The sequence below is a fragment of the Oncorhynchus mykiss genome, chromosome 29 (genome assembly GCF_057628025.1).
Source record: "Oncorhynchus mykiss isolate SJ-2025 chromosome 29, ASM5762802v1, whole genome shotgun sequence".
Lineage (NCBI taxonomy): Eukaryota > Metazoa > Chordata > Actinopteri > Salmoniformes > Salmonidae > Oncorhynchus > Oncorhynchus mykiss.
In genome coordinates, this window is record NC_143050.1 from 35,780,877 (window position 1) to 35,796,592 (window position 15,716).

Genomic DNA, 15,716 nt, shown 5'->3' on the forward strand with positions numbered 1-15,716 from the left:
TTATTCTAAAATGTATTAAATAGTTCACCCCGCCCCCCTCATCAATTTACAAACGAAACCCCATAATGACAAAGCAAAACAGGTTTGTAGAAATTTTATAAAAAACTTAAATATAACATTTACATAAGTGCAGACCCTTTACTCAGTAGTTTGTTGAAGCACATCTGGCAGCGATTACAGCCTCGAGTCTTCTTGGGTATGATGCTATAAGCTTGGCACACCTTTATTTTGTGGGTTTCTCCCATTCTTCTCTTCAGATCCTCTCAAACTCTGTCGGGTTGGATGGGGAGCGTTACTGCACGACAGCATTCTGCAGGGATATGAAATCCCATCTGGTTTGCACTTAGTGGGATTATCATTTGTTTTTCAACAGGACAATGACCCAACACACCTCCAGGCTGTGTAAGGGCTATTTGACCAAAAAGGAGAGTAATGGAGTGCTGCATCAGATGACCTGGCCTCCACAGTCACCTGACCTCAACCCAATTGAGATGGTTTGGGATGAGTTGGACCGCAGAGTGAAGAAAAAGCAGCCAACAAGTGCTCAGCACCTGTGGGAAATCCTCCAAGACTGTTGGGAAAGCATTCCAGGTGAAGCTGGTTGAGAGAATGCCAAGAATGTGCAAAGCTGTCATCAAGGTAATGGGTGGCTATTTTGAAGAATCTCAAATATAAAATCTATTTTGATTTGTTTAACACTTTATTGCTTACTACATGATTCCATATGTGTTATTTCATAGTTTTGATGTCTTCACTATTATTCTACAATGTAGAAAATAGTAAAATAAAGAAAACCCCTTGAATGAGTAGGTGTGTCCAAACCTTTGACTGGTACTGTATATATAATTTCCTGATCTCATCTCTCAGATACAGGACAGACACTTCGAAACAAACTTCTTATTTATTTATTTATTTATTGACTATCTGTTTTTCCATGTATGCATCTGTTACTCAATATGTTTCTATGGGCTGATAGCAGTAAGGCCAAATTCAATGTTTAATCAAAATGGTATTATTTATCTTTATACCTGAACGGGGTCCAAAAATTAAATCAAATATTTAAATGATCCTTGTTATGACCATCTGAAAACAATTCCCCTGGCTTAGACTTGTAATAGCCCGTTTGTAGAATAATACCCAGATATGCAAAGGAGGATATTGCATATTTCTACCTTTCTTTGTGGGCCTATTTAGAATACATCTCCATGAAGAGATTGACATCCATTTTGTATTTCTGTGTAGTACAGATTATGGGTCCCTGATCTGTACTACACAGAAATACATAATGGATGTCAATCTCTAATAATTAATAATTAAATTAATAATTAAATTATGTTACTGGGTGTAAATCCACTTCACTTACTGTAGATCAAGAATCTAAATAGATTTTTTTTCAAACTTTTTTTCAAACTTTTTCAAACTCAAACTCCTTCTTTCTGCAGACATCATGGAAAACGAGATCACATAAAAATAAAACAAAACTGAGGGAGATTTTACATAAATTATTTTACTAAACTTTTGGCATCTGCACAATTCTTTCAGTAAATGTGTTTTTAGGTAAAGTGTTCAGTGTAAATTGTTAAAAGTAGTTGTGCATAGAGTATGGTTTGTTAAACTTTGAAATCAATGGTTTCTGAGTCTTGGCGCATTTCAGTTATCGTGGAATTGCCCATAGATAAGCAACACCATCAGATTTGTCACCAATGCTTCTTCTAGGACACATCACTGCACTCTATACTCCTCTGTAAACTGGTCATCTCTGTATACCTGTTGCAAGACCCACTGGTTGATGCTTATTTATAAAACCCTCTTAGGCCTCACTCCCCCCTATCTGAGATATATCTACTGCAGCCCTCATCCTCCACAAAGAACACCCGTTCTGCCAGACACATTCTGTTAAAGATCCCGAAAGCGCACACATCCCTGGGTCGCTCGTCTTTTCAGTTCGCTGCAGCTAACGACTGGAACAAGCTGCAACAAACACTCAAACCGGACAGTTTTATCTAAATCTCTTCATTCAAAGACTCAATCATGGACACTCTTACTGATAGTTGTGGCTGCTTTGCGTGATATATTCTTGTCTCTGCCTTCTTTCCCTTTGTGCTGTTGTCTGTGCCCAATAATGTTTGTACCATGTTTTGTGCTGCTACCATGTTGTGTAACTACCATGTTGTTGTCATGTTGTATTGCTACCATGCTGTGTTGTCATGTGTTGCTGCCTTGCTATGTTGTTGTCTTAGGTCTCTCTTTATGTCGTGTTGGGTTGTCTCTCTTGTCGTGATGTGTGTTTTGTCCGATATTTATTTAATTTTTTCTTATGTTTAATCCCAGCCCTCATCCCCGCAGGAGGCCTTTTGCCTTTTGGTCTGCCGTCATTGTAAATAAGAATTTGACTTGCCTAGTTAAATAAAGGTTAAATAAAATACAAAAAATTAAACAAGCTAGATGGGTATCGACTTAGAAAACCAGTCAACATTAAACACTTTTTGACTTTAAGGTTCTCAATTAATAATTATGACATATCAATAACACCCCCCCCCCCCCTTCAGGGAATCTGAAGAGCCCCTTTCTGTCTCAGATGTCCACTGAGAGAGAGGCGCCAATCGAACCACAGTCCCCAAAATCCCCTGCTCCACTTCTCCGAGAAGCCCCTGCTCCTCTGCTCCCAGAAACCCCTGATCCTCTGCTCTCAGGGCCAGAGGCACCGACAGCTCTGCTCTCACTTGTCCAAAACACAGGTAATACCCACACACACACACACATCTGTATTATAAATAACCCTTTAACCCCTGCTCCACTGCTCCACTGCTCCCAGAAACCCCTGTTCCCAGAAACCCCTAAAACTGCTGCCCCGCTCTCACCTGTCTCACCCACAGGTCAGACATGCATGCACACACCTTTATCATAAATAACCCTTTAACCCCTGCTCCTTTGCTCTCACAGGCTGAATCACCAGCTGCCCGCCCTCATCTGTCCAACAAACAGGTCAGACATGCATGCACGCCGCTAACCCTTTCAGCCTTTCAGTCAAAATAAAATCTTTGTGTGTGTGTCAGTCTTCTTTTACTGAAAAGGAGTACTGGTCTGATGATTTTGATGATCCAGAGGACACGGCACTAGAGGACAGTAGGCCTCACACACGTGCACTAATTTCCAATCTCACTTTGTTACCGCTTAAAAACTACAGCTTTTTCATCTGAGGTCTTTTTCATCTCTCTGAGCCAACCGTTGCCACCCTGGTTTCGGGTACAGAGGCGCCCATTGGCCCAGACGAGGTGTCCGAACCCCTGCAATTGGCTGAGACAAATGAGAACATTTATGAGGGTATCTACACCAACACTGAGTCTACATGAAGTAGGACGACATTACCCTTAGCCATGTTATGAATACAATGTTTTAATCGTCTTTAGGTTTTCTTTAACTCCTAATCACTTGAAAATCACTTGAACAATCTCTATCTCAGATAGTGGAGCAGGGAGAGGAGGCCAGTGGACAGAATTTGCATACTAGGGCCCTGTGTGACTACTAAGCCAGTGAGTGTTGCCCAGCTCTGGTTTCAAAACACATCCCTCTTTATCTCATTCCATATTTTCTCATCTCTCATGTCTTCTGTCATCTTTCTATTTCTTCCCTTCGTTCATCTATTCTCACCTCTCAATCCTCTCATCAGCTGATGACTCTACGATCACCTCTGATTCAGATGATGTCATTTCAGGGATCTATATGGTGGACAAGGATTGGTGAGGAGGCCACAGAATGTTCCCTGGCAATTACGTTGAGCTCCTGTAGTCCCAAAGCCCCCACATGCCTATACAACCAAGCGGAACATGAGTTGGATCATTCTGGGAACCGAGGTAAGATTTATAGGGGGAGATTGGAGAGACGTCAGGGAAAGAAACTGACTTGATTACTGTATCTTAATTAACCCAGGGATAATGCCAGTTTATTAGTCTGGTTTTAGTCCGGTCTTAGACTATTAGGCTCTAACTCATGGTCTTCTACGCGATCAGGGGGATGTTTTGTGTTTTACTATCTGTCTTGTCAGGGTTTTGATTTTGATTGAGCTTTTAAATGAAATAAAGATGGTTGCATGTCCAATTGTTTACGTTTGCGTAATCTTTTCTAGCATTTGAAGCACAGTCAAGTCTAGATGATTTATGATCTTCCCTCGACTACGAAATATGGGTAAGCGTATTTGGGCTCATCTGATTATTAGCAGAGGAATAGTGCCATACCACCATCTTTGTCATTAGCCATGTCATATAGAATACTGAATGTACAGAAAGCTGGAGCTAATTAGCTGGCATGATGAAGTACTGTATGTGTATAGCCTACCTTTTCAAGTACAGTCAACCACCACAAATGGAGCAGTTGCTCGAGAGCATTAAAACCATGATGCGCCATGGGTAAAATGTGACTGACTGACATCTGCAAAACATATTATTTATGGCAATGGTGGTCAATGGCATGGCTAAGGTGGAGAAGAGGTCCAGAAGAATGTACGTTATTGTGCATGTGGCAGAGCAGTTCCTGGGCCTGAAGGATTTTTTCGGCAAAGGATTTACATGATGTACTTGCACGAGCAGTACCACCCTCTCAGGCCCCGGGGCTTGGGGAGGGAGTTAGAACTTGTTACGTTAATTTTATTTTAGTATGTGTGTATTAAGGAACTGGAACCCTGGCCCTTTGAACGCACCCCATCTATTTTTTTAATACAAGAGCACAGACTGTCTTTGACAAGCGCGTCAAAAGAAGACGGGTGGACAAAATGGCGGGTAGGCCTATGCCCTAATGGCTGTCTGATTTGGAGATGGAGTCGAAGGAACCCATAGAGGTTGGTAAGAAGATGGGCAGGAAAAAAGGAAGAAAGTACAAAATATTAAGTGTATGGGAGTGCTGCAGATGGAAGTTGAACAGGACTAGAGTGATGATGAATTAACTGCGGAGGCATGTGCGGTGAAGACCGCTGAGTTTGAGCCTGGTCCAGATGGTGATAAAGGTCTTTTTTTTGCCCAGTGGGAGTGAGATTTTTTGGAGAGAATGGATCCTTGTCCTCTGTCTGATCCACATGTGGTGCCAGGTTGGGTGGAGAAGAGGTTGGGTAGGTGGAATCATGTCGATTTTTTGTGTTTCTGCTGTTCAGAGGGAGCGTGCTCTCTGCACCATGCGACTGGGGACAAAAGCTGTGACTTGCTTTCCTTCCCGGAGCAGGGTGCCGTTGAAAGGAGTGATAACTGGAGTGGCATTCAGTGTTGAGGGTCAACAGAAGTTTAAGATGTCTGTACTACTGAGTTTTGATGCAGAGTTTTGACCAAATAGTCAATTTAGGATGTCAGTTATCCCCTGAGAGCTTTTGTCCCGAACCCATTACGATGTTTTATGTGTCAAGATGATGGTCATGTGGCAGCAGTGTGTAGAAGGGAAATTCCTAGATGTGAGAAATGTGCAGTTGGACATGAGACAAAGGAATGTGTGGTATCAGTGGAAAAACTTGTTTGTAAACTGTAGGTTTTGTAGGTGCTAAACCCATGGTGTTGGCCGATGTCTAGATGTGAGAAGTGTGCATGAGTGGGCATGAGACGAAGGAAAGTGTGGTATCGGTGGAGAAAGTTGTGTGTGTTAGTTGTGGAGGTGATCATGGGGCAGGAGATCGGAGATGTCCGGTGATAGAAAGGCAGATTGAGGTTGCCAGGGTTATGGTAGTACAGAAAGTGTTGTATGCCGACGCAGTGAAGAGTGTTAGAGGAAGATGGCTACAGGGTGAAAGATCGTGAGAGGATTCCTGTGAGGAGGCAGAGATCAAGAGAGAGTAATGGGAATAATATGTGCTTCAGTAACATGGGCTTTTTAGCATTTATAGCCATGGTGGTTAATTGTACAGCAGAAATTAATTGAAAGTCACCGAAAATAGAGGTTGTAGTGGCAGCGGCAGAGAAGTGCTTGAGATTGCGAAGATTTACTGCAGAACAGCTGCAGGGGGTGTTGAGGGGTATTGATATGTCCCTTCAGACCATTGGTCTGGAGTAGGACTAGATAGTGTTAAATAGTGGAATGGGTGGTGTTTTTTTATAGAGGACTAATAGATGGTAGGGTAATTTTCCTTTTCCCCAATTTTGATTTATTGTATCTAAGAATATAATGTAGGTAGGACGTGAATGGCATCACGCACTAGTGCAGTAGGTGGCGGTGTGTGCACCTAAAAGTTGGATGCGATCCGCCAATTAACTTCCAAAGGAGAAGAAGAAGTAGGTAAAAATATTAAACGTCATCAGCGTGCTGCCAGTTGTATTTTCAACCAGAAGTCGAAATGGCTGCAAGGTTACTGCTCCGATCGTCCATCAGGGCCGCTACAACTTGCCGGGCCGCACCGGTCCCTATTCTCACCCGCGGCATGGCTGCTGGAGGTGAGTCGGTAATGTTGAGTTTTTGGGCAGAAGCATCATATTAGACATATTTGATGTCAAGGACAGACGATGCCAGGCAATGGCGCAAGGCTTAGTTATTGAAATGAATCAGAGCTAGCTAACAACAGTATAGTATTAGATGGCTGTCATAAAATGTTCGTTGTAGCAAAATATATATCTATTATTTTTATATATGTTCCGTTTTTTGTTCAAATGAAGTAGCTAACTGAGCAGATGTCCATTTTTCCATGTTCTATATTGAGCTATTTTGTCTTTATAGCGACCGTAGCCAAAGATGGTGCATTAGCCTTCTAGCTTAGTGTCGACATTATTGAGTGTGGTTAGCGCGAAAGTAGCCCAGTGCTAATTTTGCTAGTTGGCTAGCTAATTCCAATCATATCAGCTAGCTGACAAGCTAGTTAGCTAAGCTTGCTAGCAAACACTGACGATGACATGTTTTCAGGCATCCCCACCGACGAGGAGCAGGCCACTGGTCTGGAGAAGATCGTTATGAAGGCTGCCCAACAGGGCGCGGTAGGTCAAGATTTTGGAGTATTTAAAAAAATAATATTTTAATGTCAGTTAGTATTTTGCACTAACTAGCTAACGTTAGAACGCTAGCGTTGATGTAGCTCTCGAGAACCCAAGGCCAGGTTAAGTCAAATCAGTTTAAAAAAAATAATTTCTGGTAGATCATCAAAATAAAAAAAATCACATCACGTTTTTGTACTCATTACGCTGTTTTGTTCAAAATTAAGTACAATACTTTTGGAATTGAACTGTCGAAAGTTTTGAAGGTACATTCTTATAACCAGTTGAAAATGACGTTACGACATCCTGTTGGCAACAACCTTTGAAAAATAGACCAATGTCAAAACAAAGATCAGTTTAAATCAATGAATATGCTGAACCAGTTCATGATATATTTAAAACCTAAACATCAAATGTGTTACCTACACATGCATGTGCTACATTAGTCATCATATTGTTTATTTTTAACACATGGAAACTGGAAATATTGTTTACAGCACTCGTTAGAAGACAAGTTACTGAAGACAGCCAGCTACATTTTTGGAGTGATGCATTTTGATATGGGGGTGGCCCATACACTTATTTATTAATCACTTGTACCGCTTTCATGTTGAAATCAATAGAGTGGAGAGTAAGATTGCACATCCTATTCAAACTAACTACTATAAAACAGATGGACTCTGGCAATATGTATATCACTAGTTAAAAATGTTAATCCTCACTTTTTGCAAACCTTTGAACCTAATTTTCATACCAGTGAGAAATTATATTTTTAATGTACAAAAGATGCACTTAACGTACGCAGTTTAGCAAAGTTGCACCTGGCTTTAACACAGCCTCCAGCCAAGGTACGACATCTTCTCACATTGCACTCGCATTTCTATTGGACCATTCCACATTTCTGGTCGGAAGCAGGTGTTAAGGCGTCTGCATGCTTCCCAGCCGAAACAGTTCGGAAGAGTTTGTGCATATACATCAAAATGTCAACCAAATACAGTGCCTTGCGAAAGTATTCGGCCCCCTTGAACTTTGCTACCTTTTGCCACATTTCAGGCTTCAAACAGAAAGATATAAAACTATTTTTGTGAAGAATCAACAACAAGTGGGACACAATCATGAAGTGGAACGACATTTATTGGATATTTCAAACTTTTTTAACAAATCAAAAACTGAAAAATTGGGCGTGCAAAATTATTCAGCCCCTTTACTTTCAGTGCAGCAAACTCTCTCCAGAAGTTCAGTGAGGATCTCTGAATGATCCAATGTTGACCTAAATGACTAATGATGATAAATACAATCCACCTGTGTGTAATCAAGTCTCCGTATAAATGCACCTGCACTGTGATAGTCTCAGAGGTCCGTTAAAAGCGCAGAGAGCATCATGAAGAACAAGGAACACACCAGGCAGGTCCGAGATACTGTTGTGAAGAAGTTTAAAGCCGGATTTGGATACAAAAAGATTTCCCAAGCTTTAAACATCCCAAGGAGCACTGTGCAAGCGATAATATTGAAATGGAAGGAGTATCAGACCACTGCAAATCTACCAAGACCTGGCCGTCCCTCTAAACTTTCAGCTCATACAAGGAGAAGACTGATCAGAGATGCAGCCAAGAGGCCCATGATCACTCTGGATGAACTGCAGAGATCTACAGCTGAGGTGGGAGACTCTGTCCATAGGACAACAATCAGTCGTATATTGCACAAATCTGGCCTTTATGGAAGAGTGGCAAGAAGAAAGCCATTTCTTAAAGATATCCATAAAAATTGTCATTTAAAGTTTGCCACAAGCCACCTGGGAGACACACCAAACATGTGGAAGAAGGTGCTCTGGTCAGATGAAACCAAAATGGAACTTTTTGGCAACAATGCAAAACGTTATGTTTGGCGTAAAAGCAACACAGCTGAACACACCATCCCCACTGTCAAACATGGTGGTGGCAGCATCATGGATTGGGCCTGCTTTTCTTCAGCAGGGACAGGGAAGATGGTTAAAATTGATGGGAAGATGGATGGAGCCAAATACAGGACCATTCTGGAAGAAAACCTGATGGAGTCTGCAAAAGACCTGAGACTGGGACGGAGATTTGTCTTCCAACAAGACAATGATCCAAAACATAAAGCAAAATCTACAATGGAATGGTTCAAAAATAAACATATCCAGGTGTTAGAATGGCCAAGTCAAAGTCCAGACCTGAATCCAATCGAGAATCTGTGGAAAGAACTGAAAACTGCTGTTCACAAATGCTCTCCTTCCAACCTCACTGAGCTCGAGCTGTTTTGCAAGGAGGAATGGGAAAAAATGTCACTCTCGATGTGCAAAACTGATAGACATACCCCAAGCGACTTACAGCTGTAATCGCAGCAAAAGGTGGCGCTACAAAGTATTAACTTAAGGGGGCTGAATAATTTTGCACGCCCAATTTTTCAGTTTTTGATTTGTTAAAAAAGTTTGAAATATCCAATAAATGTCGTTCCACTTCATGATTGTGTCCCACTCGTTGTTGATTCTTCACAAAAAAATACAGTTTTATATCTTTATGTTTGAAGCCTGAAATGTGGCAAAAGGTCGCAATGTTCAAGGGGGCCGAATACTTTCGCAAGGCACTGTAGCCTATAATTCAATTCCGACGCCCATATTGAAGATGTTAGAGGTTTCCATATAGCCTTATTTCCGTCAGCCAACAAGTAGGCCTAAAGAAAAGCAAAGCCTATGTCAATCTACGATCCCTAATAGTACAAAAGTTGACCTATGCTATTAGTCAACTGTACTGTGCAAGAAATCAATATTCCAAACATACTCTGGGACAGTTGTGGGATGCGATATATCCCAAATTAATACAACTACTCGCATCAATCTTTTAAAATAAATGAGGCTGATACAACATCAGAACATTTAGCTTAATATGTTGATAAGTTATGTGATTTTCTTCACATTTTAAGCGCAGCAATGCGCACATGGCAGTAGGCTCTAATCGCAAATGTTCCAAATTGCAATCAATTAGCGGGAAAACACTTCTGGAAAGTGAAGGCCAATGCGATTTATGCATGTAATGCTTTATTAAAAAGGTGCGTATTTATGGTGACTAATATCTTCCCCAAACTTAACTCATGCGTGTGCTTAACTCGTGCTTAATTTTAAGGCGCTATTTGGCCTTTTTAGTTGTAATATAAACCATATCATATAAGCCTTTGGGCTAGGCTACATAAGGTGTGCGACTATGATTTTCAAAAAGTCGCAAAAAAAAAGGCATTTACTATTCCTTATTGCACAAGCTGGGTATCATTCACAAGTGGTAATACATGATCCACGTGATGGGCTACTATTGTCACCCATCAAACTATTCTTGGGGCATGAGAAGGAAAACTGTCAACTACGCACTTAAATAGCGACTGAACGCTTTTCCCATGGTTCATTTTCATGCCATCCAGGTAGGCTATGCTCCTGTTGTAAAGCAAAGTGATGTGTTTAATATTAGGAAAGTTGATAAATAGTAGGCCTAGCCTATAGAAAGCTGATGGAATCCATCAAAACTGTTTTCTCACACAATTGCCAAGCCCATAAATGTTTTACAACATGAGCTCATGGGCGGTCATGAAGTGATTGATTAGATTTTCGATTACATTTGTATTGATGTCAGTGATTAGAGGGAAAATGGAGTGCTGAGTACCAGGCAGTTGGCAAGTTTGGTAATGACCACCAGCAGCATTGGAGCTTGGAGAAGCCTAATTACCGTGACTAAACAGTAACGTGGAATTTGACTCGTGACCACCGGGCTTGCAAACTATCAGAGATTACAAAGGGAAATCCAGCTGCGAGCTGCCCAGTGACACTAGCAGAGCCTGCCGATTTGTGATTTTTTTTTGAGACCGATACTGATTTTTAAGGAAGCAAAAGTTTCCTCTATACAGTGCTTTCAGAAAGTATTCGCACCCCTTGACTTTTTCCACCTTTTTGTTTTCTAGCCTGAATTTAAAATATATCATATTTATATTGTCACTGATCTACACACACTGCCCAATAATGTCAGTGGAATTGTTTTTTTGAAATTAAATACAAACGATTAAGCTGAAATGTCTTAAGTTTTCAACCCCTTTTATGTTAAGCCTAAACTTCAGGAGCGAAAGATGCATGTTTTTTGTTGTTGCCAATTGCATGGAGTAACTGTGCTATCCTTACACCCCACATACAATTATCTCTATATTTTTCTATTGTGTTATTGACTGTACGTTTGTTTATTCCATGTGTAACTCTGTTTTACTGAGTACAACTCATCATATTTTCAAGCTGCATCATGTTATGGGTATGCTTGTAATTATTAAGGATGAGTTTAAGGATAAAACAATTAAAAGAATCCTAGAGGAAAACCTGGTTCAGTCTGCTTTCCACCAGACACTGGGAGATTAATTAACCTTTCAGCAGGACAATAACCTAAAAAACAAGGCCAAATCTACACTGAAGTTGCTTACCAAGAAGGCCGTGAATGTTCCTGAGTGGCCGAGTTAGTTGACTTAAATCTACTTCAAAATATGTCAAGACCTGAAAATGGTTGTCTAGAAATGATCAACAACTAATTTGGCAGAACTTGAATAATTTTGTTAAGAATAATGGGATATGTTGCACAATCCAAATGTTGAAAGCTCTTGGAGACTTTCCCAGAAAGACTCACAGCTGTAGGTACTTCTACAAAGTTTTGAATCAGGGGTGTGAATACTTTCTAAAGACACTATCACTTGGAAGGTAATTTCATGACCGTACAGAACCACTTGTCAAACAAAGTTTACATTTTATTTATTTTTTATAATTTTTTTAAGACATTTTAAATGGGTAATTCTGATATGTACCCTAGAGGTCAAAGTTCTGTGGATCGCAACATTCCCGAAAATGTGTCTGATTGAAGTGTGACTCTATTTTTTCCAATGATGTATAAGTGAGCAATAACTTGTTGTAAACTGACATTGTTTGTCATAGGGTAAAATCTCTATGGGTAAACAAATTCATGGGATGTAGGGATGAAAGTGATTAAACACAGCAGTGCAGCAATGGTAGCTTTCATCACATTTTCCAACTCTAGGGACATCGACCTTAAAGCAGCATTCCGCATTTGAAACAGCTGAGTGATGGGCCTGGAGAAATGTAACCACTCTCAAATTCATAGTGCTAGGGATGCAAGGACTGATCATCCAAGATATCTAAATGATTGTTTAAAGCATGTTTAGAGGCTATATAGGCCTAGTGTTGGTATTTTGGGTTCTGATGGGGTACGACAGCTGAACTAAGTTCAGGAGGTGTTTTGTTACATTCGTCAGGAATCAATGGGTAAATATCACATTTTTCTAAGAAAGAAAATGGATGTAGGAACTGCAGTTTGCTGATAACACGACGGTGGTAGACCTGATCACCGATTAGACGTGACCTGGCATTGTGGTGCCAGGACATATACCTCTCCCTTAATGTCAGCAAGACAAAGGAGCTGATCGTGGACTACAGGAAACGGATGGCCGAGCATGTCCACATTGACGAGGCTGCAATGGAGCATGTTGAGAGCTTCAAGTTCCTCGGTGTCTACATCACTGCCAGCTGATGAAGTGTGATTCCTCACTCCAGAGAACAAGCTCCTTTTGTAAGCTAGTGTGGGCTACCACTTTGCGGCCGAGTCATTTTTGCTCCTAGGCGTTTCCACTTCACAATAACAGCACTTACAGTTGACCAGGACAGCTCTAGCAGGGCAGATATTTGGCAAACTACCTTGTTGAAAAGGTGGCATACTGTGACGGTGCCACGGTGCCAGAGTTCTTCAGTAAGGCCATTCTATGGTCAAAGTTTGTCCAATGTAGATTGGGTGGCTGTGTGCTTGATTTTATACACCTGTCAGCAATGGGTGTGGCTGAGAGCCAAATCCACTAGTTTGAAGGGGTGTCCACATACTTTTGTATCTACCTTGATTATCTCGGACCCCTGCACATTGAAAGTCAATATATATAAAAACATATTTTAAAAAATAAAAAGAGTTCTTAACAGGGCTGGTACGCTGTGTGTGTGTAGCCAAGTTACTTATCGTTACTTATTGTGTATTTATTCCTCTTATTTTTCTCTCTGCATTGAGAAGAGACGGTAAATTAAGCATTGAAAGTCAATATATATAAAAACATATTTTAAAAAATAAAGAGTTCTTAACAGGGCTGGTACGCTGTGTGTGTGTAGCCAAGTTACTTATCGTTACTTATTGTGTATTTATTCCTCTTATTTTTCTCTCTGCATTGAGAATAGACGGTAAATTAAGCGTTTTGCTGTTAGTCTACACCTGTTTTACGACGCATGTGACCGTGTGATTTTGATGTTACTTGGCTAACTTAGCTAGTATCATTACAAGGTTTCTTAGTGGGCTTTGCCCTTATTGTAGTTCGCTCTCTCATACTGTATAAGGCTCTATTACTGAACCTGCCTTGTTTGAATTCCTTCCAGGACCCCTACAGCATGCTGAAACCCAAGGAGTATGCTGGCTCCAAGGCTGACCCTCATCTGGTGCCTTCCGTCACCACAAAGAGGATTGTGGGCTGTGTCTGTACGTGACTGGCTTCATATTAGTCTTGCAACAGCTGTCTGGTAGCGCTCTGTTGCCAGAAGCCATACCACTCATTTGTCTTGGCTGTCCGATTGTTCTCGTCTCTGCTCATATCTAATCTCTCCTTCAATCACTCTCTCCCCTTCCCCCTTCTCTCCATTTCTAGGTGAGGAGGATAACACAGCAGTGGTGTGGTTCTGGCTCCATCAGGGCGAGGCTCAGCGCTGTCCCTCCTGTGGCTCCCACTACAAACTGGTGCCCCACGAGCTGCCACACTAAAATATATACACCCTCTATCTATTATATATATATACATACACACCACCAAAAAAACCCACACCTATTCCCTTACATTCACTCTGAAAGATTCCAGCTTCTTTAGAATGGGGTGAAGTGGGGTTAGACAGTGATGTCAGAAATCACAATGCCCTTTCAGGAAGTGTATTTGCACATTAGGTGTAGGGGTTTCTAAATTAGAACATTGTGCTCTGTGCACTTTCTGGATTCCTTTTTATGATTTCTTTGCTGTCCAATTCTTTATCTCATCCTAGAGTCTACTTGATGATCTAACCTCAATGTCGGTCAGTTATTGTTTTAAATGTACCAAAAGCCTAGGCTTTACGGTGTGGGACACAATGTTATTGTTCAAGCAATTATATTCAAACAGCAGTTTACGTTGACGTATGTACTGTACAATGTTACTTGGTCCAGTTTACCCCTCTTATCAAACCAATAAACTCTTTAACTCCTCATGCTTTTTCCAGTGGTGACGTGTAGATTGTGGTGGTGGTGATGGTGGGACCCTTTTTTTTTTTTTTGACAGTCTCTCTTGTGGTGGGTTGTGTGTTCTGTACATGTACCGCAGTTGAGTCTCGATATGACTTGCTTCTGCTACATGTGGCCAGTCACCAACAGAGGGTGACATTTACCATCAGATGATCCCAGTTCTGTGCCTCCCTGCAGATGTTCCATATTCATTCTATGTAATGAGTACGGTTACTTGCACACAATACAATTTATTGTGGGTTGTCAGATTAATATAGTGGTTTGATTAAATATGTGCACATATATTTTGCGAGAAGAACAATTTCCCTAATAGTCGTGTTTACATGGACACAGGAAGTCGGGCTACCTGATGGGACTTTGATGAATGCAGAAAATCGCCTCTCAAAATAAAGGTTCTACTTGACTGACCATGTTGTTTTTGGGGAGTTTGATCTAGAAGTGAAAGAAACGCACACCTATTTAGGCGCGGTGCTGGTTAGTAGAACACTTGAAAAAATAGAGCGAGCCGCACACTAAGGGCTCAGACGCAATAACCTAATATCCAACGTTTAGCTAGACACGCTGTCTTCATCAGGGTATAATGACAAACACTGCGGGGGTGACTTTCTATAGCGTCAAAGGACACATACAGGGAGGGGTCAAATCATGGCTGGGTGTGGCCTGAGATCATTGGTTAATTCTCAAATTAAGAAAACATAAAAAAAAAAAAAAAATGGATAGCATACGATCATCGATACAATTTGGCTACATAGGGCTGCAAAATCACAATGGCTTCAGATCAAAATCGACGTTGAAACCGACGGGAGCAAGGGTCTTTAAAGATCCAGGCAGCCTCTCGTTTTAACAAATTGCCGAGGTCACCCCCTCTGCTAGGGAGGGTGACATGTTCGATGCCGATAGGACGTAGGGACACGTAACTCGTGTTAGAGGGAGGCTCGCTCTAGTCGGCTGGTGCTATTACATGCACAGACATAATACACTCTTGAAACGGTGATTTTAAGGTGTTTACATGTAATCATTCAAAATTGCCCCTTAAAACCAAGTTTTAATCAGCGTACTTATGCTTACTTTGATTATGACCCATGTGCCGATTTTAAGATGAGCAAAGTAAGGTGTTTACATGACTAATGCCATGCTCTGCCTACTGCCATAAGCAGTTTAATATGAATTAGTGAACCGTACTGACTCCTTCAGGGACTGGCCGATATCATTAAAAAAAACAACTTCTGCTTAGTTATTCCCGAGGATCTTGAGTGAGTCATTCGGCTGGTTAGTTTGGAAACTGCTGTGTTGAAGCACGTCTACATCTGTCTGACTCCACCTTCTCCTGTACCGGGCAGAACATCAGAATGTCTGAGTTCCTTCGTTTTTAAGTTAGTCACACTAGTGTTAATCCATTCTCACAGTAGGCCTACAGTATGTTGATACGGAT

General features: G+C 41.1%; 1 protein-coding gene across 1 annotated transcript; it reads left to right on the plus strand.

Annotated features, from left to right (window-relative positions):
• The first annotated feature begins 6,119 nt into the window (after positions 1 to 6,119).
• Positions 6,120 to 14,251, plus strand: cox5ba (cytochrome c oxidase subunit 5Ba). The gene is made up of 4 exons (XM_021590664.3): positions 6,120 to 6,404; positions 6,868 to 6,938; positions 13,399 to 13,498; positions 13,665 to 14,251. Exons 1-4 carry the CDS (start codon positions 6,308 to 6,310, stop codon positions 13,775 to 13,777), a joined length of 381 nt encoding a protein of 126 aa, XP_021446339.1. The 5' UTR covers positions 6,120 to 6,307; the 3' UTR covers positions 13,778 to 14,251.
• The last annotated feature ends 1,465 nt before the right edge of the window (positions 14,252 to 15,716 follow it).